This window comes from Primulina huaijiensis, chromosome 7, assembly GCF_012295235.1.
Source record: "Primulina huaijiensis isolate GDHJ02 chromosome 7, ASM1229523v2, whole genome shotgun sequence".
NCBI lineage: Eukaryota > Viridiplantae > Streptophyta > Magnoliopsida > Lamiales > Gesneriaceae > Primulina > Primulina huaijiensis.
The window spans coordinates 3,719,086-3,730,072 of NC_133312.1; the positions used below are offsets into that span (position 1 = coordinate 3,719,086).

General features: G+C 34.4%; 2 protein-coding genes across 2 annotated transcripts; one reads left to right on the top strand and one right to left on the bottom strand.

Annotated features, from left to right (window-relative positions):
* The first annotated feature begins 3,425 nt into the window (after positions 1–3,425).
* Positions 3,426–5,497, top strand: LOC140981836 (IRK-interacting protein-like). Its single transcript, XM_073448318.1, has 2 exons — positions 3,426–3,765; positions 3,981–5,497. Exons 1-2 carry the CDS (start codon positions 3,694–3,696, stop codon positions 5,394–5,396), a joined length of 1,488 nt encoding a protein of 495 aa, XP_073304419.1. The 5' UTR covers positions 3,426–3,693; the 3' UTR covers positions 5,397–5,497.
* Positions 5,498–6,163: 666 nt separating this feature from the next.
* LOC140980233 (deoxyribodipyrimidine photo-lyase) lies at positions 6,164–10,325 on the bottom strand. Its single transcript, XM_073445956.1, has 9 exons — positions 9,916–10,325; positions 8,997–9,337; positions 8,679–8,919; positions 8,264–8,421; positions 8,136–8,172; positions 7,923–7,981; positions 7,221–7,302; positions 7,053–7,124; positions 6,164–6,591 (listed from the first exon to the last, which is right to left on the bottom strand). The coding sequence occupies exons 1-9, from the start codon at positions 10,219–10,221 to the stop codon at positions 6,418–6,420; spliced, it is 1,470 nt and encodes a 489-aa protein (XP_073302057.1). The 5' UTR covers positions 10,222–10,325; the 3' UTR covers positions 6,164–6,417.
* Between the last annotated feature and the right edge of the window lie 662 nt (positions 10,326–10,987).

Sequence of the window (10,987 nt, forward strand, 5' to 3'; positions counted from 1 at the left end):
ATGTAGGACAATTAACATATGTACGTGAATTTCAAATGAAAAATATTATGTTATGTCCGATTTTTGAAAATTATTAGAACACAGTTTAAATTATGCCAAACATTTTTTCCTCGAAGCTTCCCAATCTCCACTCACTTTTTACTATATTTTAACGCCAATATGTGTTATTTCCTTTTCCTAATTTCGCTTGGAGATTAGAAAGTTGGGGGTTTGGTCATTTCTCAATAGATAGTCAATAGATTCTCATGGTTTTTTATTCGTGATATTAGTGTTCATATTTTCAATAAAAAATAATATTTTTTGTATAAAAAATAATATTTTTCATAGATGACTCAAATAGAACATCTATCACATAATATTGATCTATAAGAACATCTTACAAGAATTTTTGTGTTTCACGTCCATGAGTTAGGAGTAAATGAGATGGTGGTGGTGGTGCAAAATTAATTGGTGCATATGTATTAATGGCTCAACTACCAACAATAAAAATATGTATTTAATTTTTGTTTGTGTGGTACTGAGAATGGGTGCCCAAACTCCGGTTTATGTTAACCAAAAACCGTATAAATAAACGTGGGAGATATTAACTAAGAGCTAGCATATTATTGTGATTAAAGTTAGATATGATTGGTGGTTTATTGTCCTTGTCATTTAAGACTTAGTACTATATATTTTTTTAAAAAAAATTAAATGATTTTTAGAAATATTTCTTTTTTGTGCAATAATAATTATATACATGCGCACGCAACTTTGTGTGATTGTACGAATCAGAAGAATTTATCGTTGATGGACCAAATTCTTTGATTATATTCAAATTAAATAGTATTACAGTAAAATACTTTGGAAAGACAAAACATATATATTTCTATATTTTTTTTCTTTCGTTTTAGTTTTCAAATATTGTGTCTGATTGGATATTTTGGTTTGTATTTGTCCTGCCAAACACCAACCTGATTTTGGTATGAAACTGAGGTTACCTGTCAGAATTATTCGTTATAATATTCAAAAATCATATCAATCTTGAGAAATAATAAATTTAAAACGAAAATTACATTTCTCTTCATATCTTAGTAGGATCGACAACTATTTGAGCATCGATTATTTTGATTAATCATATGATGAGAATGGTAAAATGTAATGCTTTTGAAAAATAGTGAATGATTGAATAAAAAATGGAGAAAAATGTACTATAATTACTTCTGTGAATATTAATTAATATAAAAAAAGGACGTGTTAATATAATATTATGTATTAGTTTAAGAGGTGAATACGAAGGAGCCTCGTATTCCTTGCACGGATGCGCCGTGGTAGATGGGCTGCATTTAATAATTTTTTAGGACCATGGGATGGACCTACCTACCATGCACAATGTACAAGACCGACTGAGGCGTATTTTTGGCGGAGTGTTCTCTTCTTTGATAAGTTCGTGGAATGTTTTAAATGTGTGACGAGCAGGCTTTCGCCATTGATGATACTTATTATTGTCTTTTTTATACCATTTTTAAAATAATTTCAAGTCACATCGATTGATGATTTTTAAAAGAAGAAAGAAAAAAAAACAGTTCTACAAAATATATGGAAACTCCCGAAATTAATTGGAATCGTGTCAAACGTTCAGTATCGTGTTCTTTTTCAAATTTTGATGTCATTACCAACATGCTGATAGAAATTATAGATCGTATTGGAGTCAAACATTAATTACACTTTTACTACTGTTCAATTTTCATCGACATCTAACTAATAATAATAATAATAAAGACATAAACGTGTGAAGAAATCAAAGCTGGATTTGGTTCACACTAGTACTAGATTAATTGAATATTGCATGCATATTGTTTCAGTTTAGTTCTAAAATCATTAATATGTTTTGATTGAGTGTCATGTGAGACCGTCTCATTGATCTTAATACGGGTCAATCCTACCAATATTTACAATAAAAAGTAATACTCTTAGCATAAAAAATAATATTTTTTTCATGGATAACCCAAATAAAAATCCGTCTCACAAAATACGACCCGTGAGACCGTCTCACACAAGTTTTGCCATATGTTTTATAATAATAATAATAATAATAATAATAATAAATAATTATACAAATTAGTTGGATTTTGATGGAAGTATTTGAAATCGAAAAAATTGAAATCAACAATCTAATTCACTATATTTGTCTAAATATAATGCGTTTGAATTCTATGTATTTTAATTTCTTTCCTTATTATCTGATATATATATAACGGATTTCAAATTATTTCAAGATTGAGTCATTTCTAAATAATTTATCAATTTTTTTAGAATCCAAAACACAGCCTAAATCTGGAAATTTCTTGATTCTTTTTCCCATATTTCAATATATATATATATATAACATCAAAACTTGAATATATATATAATTTTGAAATTAAACGACTGCATGCATGAGTGGGCCGGGTCGCAATCAACTGAATTGACACCTCACTTCCATTAATGGGACACGTCATATGAATTTTTATTTTTTTTTAAAGAAGTAGATTTTATAAATAAATTGAATATTTTGTTTGTATGTGAAGGTCTCTTTTAATCGAGGAGATATCCTGGCTAGTTACTTCAACCATAAAATTATGTAAAAATATATGTTGATAAAATATTAAAAATTAAAAGTAATATTTATATTAATAAAACGTGTTTTAAAAATAAAAAAAAAGGATAGCACCTCTTATAAAATATTCAAATAAGTAATTTCGAATATTAAAATAAAAATGTTACTTGCACTTTGGTCTAGTTTTTAAGGAAAACGTTATTTTTCTAATTTTCTCCGTCACGAAATCTAATCAACACTTCGTTTTGTATTTGGCACTCACACTTTGAGTTATAATCAAGAATTGATGATTATATTACAAAATCATGTCAGTGTTTCCTAGACCAGAAATATAATGTTTTTGTATTTTTTGTCAGTGTTTCGTATCGATTTAATTTTGTTTATGTGAGTTGTATGTATATGTACTTTGGACAATTCTCTCTTATTCAGATAACTTTTGATTTCACTCTTTGTTTAATTTTACAGTGTAGTTAAACTCGAGTCATAATCTTTAACATTTCTTATTATATATAATATAAAACGGGATCCTCCAATCCATCAATATTAATTCAAATATAAATAAGTTTTAAAAAGAGTAGGTCTCTTGTGAGACGGTCTCACGAATCTTTATCTATGAAACGTGTCAACCCTACCGATATTCACAATAAAAAATAATATTTTTTCATGGATGACCCAAATAAGAGACCCGTCTCACAAAATACAACCTGTGAGATCGTCTCACACAAGTTTTTGTCTTTTAAAAATTCAAATATAAATATATAATTTTTTTGTGTAATTTACTCATAAATAAAATGAATCAGATTATAAAAAAAAAAAAAAAAGAATTTTCCTTCAAAAAAGCGCTGAACTGTGGCCCGCTGTATTTAGTAATTGTTCTGCATCTTCATTTGGGTGGATGAAGATGAAATAATTCTCAGTATATGGCTTCGCTCGTCACAAATTGAAACATTCAAAAATCGAGTATTTTAGAGATTACAGTCGAGGGAAAGCGTAAACCTTAAACAAAATTATTGTACGGTGAAAAGGGGATAAAAGTGCCCATGCAAAATCAACATATTTTTTCGAAGTTTGCAGTTTATGTTTGGCAGTGAAGTTTAATTCCGATAAAGTTTTGGATAATGAAATCAATGGCCACTGCTTCTGCCGCTAAACCTTCCGTTTCTCCTCACAACCCGCTTCACTTCACCCCTGTAAGTATCATCTTCTACGCTAAAACATTTTTGTGCTAGTGTTTTAATTTTCTTGAATAAATGAGCGAAACACTTGTTACAGGGAAATCCCACATCTAGTTTTATGTTTTCACGGGATGAGAATGAGTAAATTTTTTTCGTTTCTATGCTTTTTGGCTCATGACTTGAATTCTGGTCTGGGTTTTGTTTTTTATTTTTTTATTTGGGTTATGAAGATTGAAGAGGGAAATGAAGATGAGGAATTTCAGCAAGGGCTAAGCAGTTTCAGAGCTACTACGCCAAATGAAAATCTGGATAAAAGAAAGAGTGACTATAAGCACCAGGCGACGCCATTGCATTCTGAGAAAGCTAGAGGCAAGGGGTCTTCGAGAAAGAGGCATGAAGGTGATGATTCGGCTGGGGTTTTGTGCAACAAGTGCAGGCCAAGCAGTCGGGAGAAAATTTTTTCAGTAGCTAATTTGGAAAATAATGGAGTTTTTAAGCAGTCTATGGTTAGTCCAAACGCGATTTTGAGGTCTGTTTTGGGTTCTCTAGGAAAGAAAAGCCCAAGGCTGTCGGCAGGTAGCGGAGGCGGTGGCTCCGCCGTGTCAAGGGAGGAGCATTTGAAGAATGCGGTGGCTGAGCTCTCAAATAAGCTGATTCAGGCCACTAGGAACAGGGATGTGGCCATTCTTGAATCTTCAAAGTTGAAGTCTTCGATGGCTGAGCTTGAGAAGAAGCTTAATAAGTTGGAAATTTACTGCCATAGCTTGAAATCTGGGCTTGAAGTTTGTAGCAATGATAAAAATTATCAGTATCAAAAGCATCAGAAGTCTCCTAGTGTGAATTATCAATGTGCTAAAGTTGGCGATCAAGAAAAAGTTATTCAACATTTCTTGGTTTTAGTCTCTGAGGCAAGATCGTCTGTTCGGATTCTGAGCCGGGCTTTGTCGCATCAGATAAGGCAAATGGGGGTAAAAGTGTTTGATAAGATTTTGTTGCTTCTCCAACCTTATGATATAAAGATTTCATTTTCAAGAAATCCAAGGGCCTTGCTTTTCTACATGGAAGCTTTGTTAAACAGGGAACTTTTCGAAGATTTCGAATCCATCGGGTTTCAAAAGAGTGCTTCAAGTCAGATTCTGAATCCGATAGATCGTTGTGAAGCGAATTTTGCCATGTTTGCTCGGTTGCAAGGGTTGACATGGGAGCAGGTGTTGAATAATGGAACCAGGCATTTTAGTGAAGATTTCAGCAAGTTCTGTGACAGGAAAATGAGTGAGATTGTAGCTATGTTGGGTTGGAACCGGGCATGGCCCGAACCGCTTTTGCAAGCATTTTTCGGAGCTTCTAAAGCCGTATGGCTGGTGCACCTTTTGGCTAACTCGGTACACCCGGGTCTACCCATTTTCAGAGTTGATAAAGGAGTCAGTTTCGATCCAATTTACATGGAGGACATGAATGTAGACAAGGTTAAAAGGCTAATACCTACAATTGTTCGAATCATGGTGACTCCCGGATTCTATGTGTATGACAATGTGATAAAATGCAAGGTTCTTTGCAGGTATTATAACAGCAGTGGTGGCATCGTTTTCGACTCTACAGACAAAGGTTCAACCCCTTCTCCTACTAGAACATGCAACTTCGATTAGAATCTTGATTAATGAGAAACTTTTGTATGTTTTGATTTGATGTATATTATTTGATTTTATACTCAGGATTGTGTCAACTGAAAAAGGGTTTGTTTTGGCCATTGTTCTTTGTCTTTGTTCGTATGGCTCCACTCATATGGTGGTCAGCATTCTAGTTTTAGCAGCTTTTCACGTTGTTGGATTGATGGTCAAATTGCTTGGCAACGTGTTAACGTCAAACAGTGGCATGCATTCATTCTATCTACAAATTGTTTCGAAATCAAGATCATATATTTGATTCTCGTTAACCGGACAAAATATAATGGAGCAGTTAGTGAGAAGAGGGTTATTGAATTCTTAAGATAAACGATCGGCCACACCGCCCCATGAGTTACTGTGTGAATCAAAACATTGAGATTTGATGTTTGAGCAAGATAACCATACAAAAATTAATTATTAATAGCTAAAAATTTTTTGGTAAGGCAATAACATTGTGCTTAAAGTTGCACCTTTTGGTTTAAGATGGTTGTGAATCCGCGTACGGATTTGTAGTTGTTCCTTTTTTTTGTCTGTATGTTAGTAATGCTTGCCTGGTGGGTGAAGGCATTCTAGTGGCACAGTGACTTTTATTGTCCATATGTGTGGAATGTGGACAACACATTACAGTCATGTAGCTAAGGCAGTTTTGGGAGGGCACAAATTAATGGTGGGGGTAATGAAAGCATCGTCAGATGGGTCAAACGCACGAACCCGGACCATTTTCTTGTAAAACAAGAGCAACTGCTCCTGCGGCTTAGCTCAATACAAGATGATTTGAACTTGTTTATTTCTCAACATTCACGCATAATTTGAGTGGAAAATTCATTTCCAGAGAAAAATTAAGGGTGGACGAGAAGAAAATTGACAAGATTAAAGATGAACTAAAGCTGCAACATATTACAACATATAAATCAGATGCACAAACGAATCATCTCAACATTAACAGAGTCTCGGAAATGTAGCATCCTGATCTGTGTCTACGACACAAGTAGGCTGCCAATCCTCAACTTTTCAGTTGTTTTGCGTTGTTTTCAAGACAGGCTTCTACTTTCCTTTTCTTGCATTCACCTGTTATCCTCTTAACATAAGCAATATAGCCATCCACATCAAATTTCCTCTTGCACCCAGCATAGTTCATGTATCGTACTTTCCCGAAAACTGGTCGCTCTCTCCACCCCTATATGACCATCAAACAACCCAAGTCGTTAAATTGGAATAACACGTTTGGAAATTAGAATTAGGATAGTCTTTACTCATTTAACAGTGTCTCTCTCAAATTGCATCCCCATTTGGCATCCAAAACGGGAAGTAATCCCAAGTACCAAGAATGACGAGGAAAAAATCTCACAGCAAAAGAGTGCAATTCAATAACATCAAATAAAATTCAGCACCATATACCAGATATATCGTAAAGCCTCAAGTCCATGCAAAGCAATGCTAATCTACATGATGACTGATGAGTTGCAGTTGCACTAGCAATGACTTCATAAACTAATGTGGGATGTTACCGGTACTACTACACTACGAGTGACAACTTCGTGTACAATGACAGATAAGTGTGATTATAACTTCAAAAATAATGAAAAAATTACGATTCTTAAATTGGTAATCTTTAAAGAATGAAAAAACCAAATATACCTGGTCATGTACTCCGCATATTGACCACATGCATCCAACATAACCATTTGGGTCCCTTCCGTCTATTTCATACTGCAACAGAAACAGATGATAAAAAAGGATGATGATCTCCTGATAGGTATTTGGTTGTTATACAAACCAGTACTTTACCAAAAAAATGAGTAAGACCTTATCATTTAAATATATTGATATTGCAAGAGCTTCCTCTGGCCCAATAGTCCATTCAAGAATCTTTTTCGCCCAATACATCCTGCATTTATTCCTAAACAATCAACTTCCCAAACCAAAATTAAGAAGAACAAGTTGTGGACTCTTCATTATATACTATACTTAATAGGAGCTCAATTTGCTAATTAACTAAGATCAGAATATTGTGAAGCAGAAAGCTAAAGGCTTGTCATTGATTGTCTACAGATAATAGCGAAGGGCATTTTGATTCTGGTCAGACCATGGGCCAGTTTAGTTTGTCCCTTGTAAAAGCAAAGATTTGGTCATTCCCATGATCATAATTTGTCCAACACATGCTCAGGGCTTTCAGAAGTTCAATTTACTCGATATACTCTGGCCATAGCCCATAAGCCATTTTATGTTACAATTTGAGAACCGACAATTTTCGTAGTCACCGTTAAGTTAAGATTGTATACTTGCTCCAATACAGGTACAGACATGATCAAAATAGCAGAACAAGAATCCGAACATCAAATGATTCAAGAAATAGCAGTGTCATAGTAAGAAAAATCAGAGGTATGATAAGAGAAATAACAAGAAAATTGATAGGCATGATGATGCCATAAAATAAAGATACATCGAACCACCTTTTAAACCATAAAAGATAAGGAAAACAAGAAATAGTCCTCGAAAATGACTTGCCTCATGAAACCATGCATTTTTCCAAAATGAACCATTTCTAACTGAGCAGCATTCCAAAGCTGAAAGCATATGGTGGAAGGAACAGTGAGAAAATATGTGACATAAATGTGTACACAACACTAATTCTAAGCTAAACTTATCATTAAATACCAGAAATCCAGGCACAAAACATTATGATTAAACCGAATCTCAACAACAGTAGCTATCACTCACCGGATCAGCGGTCTGTGCCTTCTCCAATTGCTCTCTCCTATAAGAGAAACAAAATTGTGCATCATCAGTCGAACCATAACAAATGAATCTATCGAGTCCCATGGAACAAATTGGTGAAAATCACTCACGTATATAAATGCTCCCGTTTATCAGAGGCATGGTCCATCAAAGTCTTGCGAGCCCACTGCCATGCACCCTGTAATGAATCATAATGTGGCTGGTAGAAGCAGAAATTATCAGCAAGTTCTCTCCGAACGATCAATTCCTCCAAGAATGCATCAACTGCCTTCAAAATAGTAATCATCACAAGTTTTATATCAATTAAAACACCCGTGGACAACAATTTGAAGATCAAACACAGAGCACATCAGGTAGCATCTCGATCTATATCACTGCACTAAATTTAGTATGAGTCACTATTATTTGATTAACGAAGACATTAAAATAACTCAGACTACCAGAAGAAATTTTACAAAGCATAGTGAATATTTAAGCTACTAACTTTGAACGCTAATATTCGAATGGACAAATTTGACCACAAACCTCAGGACAAAGCTTCCGAACTCTGCGTGCCTCCAAGGCACAACGCTGTGCTGATATCTTTCCAAAGTGCAAATACGGGGAAAGGCCAGACAGCCCTTTTGGTTTGAGTGGATTATTTCTGTCTGAGTTATAATTCTTCAATCTTGTAGTCAAAAACCCATTTTTCTTCCCCATTAGTACTTCTAGTGCAGCTTCTTCACCTGGATCACACCATTCCAGTTCTGGAACTTCTGCTCCTCGCCTAGGCATACAGAAAGATAAACACCAGCTACAGAACCTGAATAGATCGGATAAAAGAAAAGGAGTTTAGTATCTCACCTTTGAGCATCCGCAATGAGGTTTTCCCAATCCACATCTTTACTCGAGGAAGCCCATTTTCTTTTAGGAGACATGAGTTCGGGAAACTCGATCAGATATTCAGGAAGCTTTTTGTTTATTTTGCCCCTTAGAGTCCTAGCACCATATTCCAGTTTATCCGATGCCACCCAAACAGGCACTATATTGTGTGCATCAACTTCATGAACTGATACTGATTCATTCACCCTCTTGCATATTTCATCTTTCCAATGCTGAACCTCTCGCAGAGGTGAAAAGTCTGTTACCAAGAGTGACGCACCACATTCCTCTAGGAAATTTGGAATGGTGTCCACAGCTTCACCCTATAAATCAAGTTAACCAAAACAGTGTATCAACTTAGCAAAACAATTCATCTTTAGTACTCCTCACTCCTCCAGTCCAAGCCGACAAACAAATCAATCATCATAGAATTCTGAAAGATATCCAAATGCATAGTTGACATGCAAATAGAAAGGTAAATGATGCCAAAATAATTAATATAACTGATGAACCCATGAGTTGAGCACACAACCAGTGACTGGGGGAAGTCAACGTATGCGCAACATAAGATTGAAAACACGTAACAACTCTAAGCCTTTTAGGATGCAAAATAATTACAAGCTACTGCTTCACACTACGATTAGATCCTATTTATGTTGTCAGGTCATGAATTAATTAGAAGATCATTTACTAAACCAATAATGCCGAGTTCTCGACGGAAAAATGAGAAAAATCAAATTTTTAGAACAAATTTTCCTAAAGTTTAAGTTTCACGCTGAACGACCAGTCAATCCCCACATCACCCCAGACATTTTATAATGTCAGCCCGCAGATAAATTATCGCTAGGGATCAGAGGCAGCACAAAATTTTTCATGAACAAAAGCATGAAATTCGACCTACCTGAAACAAGAAAAAAGGTATTTTCAGATTTTCTCGAAGACGAAAGTGCAATTCACGGAGACCCCTGAGCATAAACCCGAAATGCCGAGCCTTGGCACCCTTAAACTGATTGAACAAATTAAAGGCTATTGCCACTGGTACATCTCGTTGGTTGGCCTGAATGACGGCATGAATCAAAGCCCAGTTGTCCCTCAGCCGTTGATCTCTGAACATCCAGTACACAACAGGACCAGTTGCCTTTTGATCCGAAGCTTGCTTCAGGACCCGAAATCGGCCCGGCTGGACGGGGGGAATCGAGGAAGACATCGCCGAGGCAGAGCTATTGAGAACCCGGGGACGTAGATTTCTAGTTCCTACTACGAGAAGTGGAGGGAAATTAAAATGGAAAGCTTAACAGTCGTGGTTCTGAAAGAAGACACGTAAGGGGCTTCTCATTCCTCCCTTTTGCTGACGTTGCTTTAATACTTTTGAAAAATAATATTAATTTATCACCACTAATTGAAGGGCATTTAAATGTAATGAAAGACTAAATTACAATTTGAAATAATTAAATTAAAAATAAATAAAATCATATCATAATTGTAAAAATTAATAAATGATCAAATTATAATTTAAAATAATTAAATTAAAAAAATATTAAATTTTAATTTAAAAACATGAAGTAAACTATTTAATCTCTATCATTAATATTCTTAATAAAAATAAATAGATGAGATAACCCTTTCTTTCAACAATCATATTTTTTTATCACAAAAAATTTTATTAGACGGTCTCATGAATCAATTTTGTGATGTGAGTCTCATATTTGAGTTATCAATGAAAAATATTATTTTTAAGTCAAAAATATTACTTATTATTGTAAATATGAACAAAGTTGATTTGTCTTACGAATAAAAATAGACATATTATTTTGTTATTTTCCAACATTACATTTGCTATGAGGCATCTAGAACTTGATTGTTTATATCTTGTTTCATGTGGCATGTAATTTCGGTAACTATAATAATTAAATTTATAAATGTTTATGTTCATATCTTTTAATTCACTATACATATGTTATATATCAATTATT

What these genes read in the sequence shown, in the direction of transcription:
- LOC140981836 (XM_073448318.1), top strand. Translation starts at nt 3,694, where the DNA reads ATGAAATCAATGGCCACTGCTTCTGCCGCTAAACCTTCCGTTTCTCCT. An exon ending in ACCCGCTTCACTTCACCCCT is followed by an intron (nt 3,766 to 3,980) that starts GTAAGTATCATC and finishes TGGGTTATGAAG; the next exon opens with ATTGAAGAGGGAAATGAAGA.
- LOC140980233 (XM_073445956.1), bottom strand. Translation starts at nt 10,221, where the DNA reads ATGTCTTCCTCGATTCCCCCCGTCCAGCCGGGCCGATTTCGGGTCCTG. An exon ending in TACCTTTTTTCTTGTTTCAG is followed by an intron (nt 9,338 to 9,915) that starts GTAGGTCGAATT and finishes CTTGATTTATAG; the next exon opens with GGTGAAGCTGTGGACACCAT. An exon ending in CTCATTGCGGATGCTCAAAG is followed by an intron (nt 8,920 to 8,996) that starts GTGAGATACTAA and finishes CTGTATGCCTAG; the next exon opens with GCGAGGAGCAGAAGTTCCAG.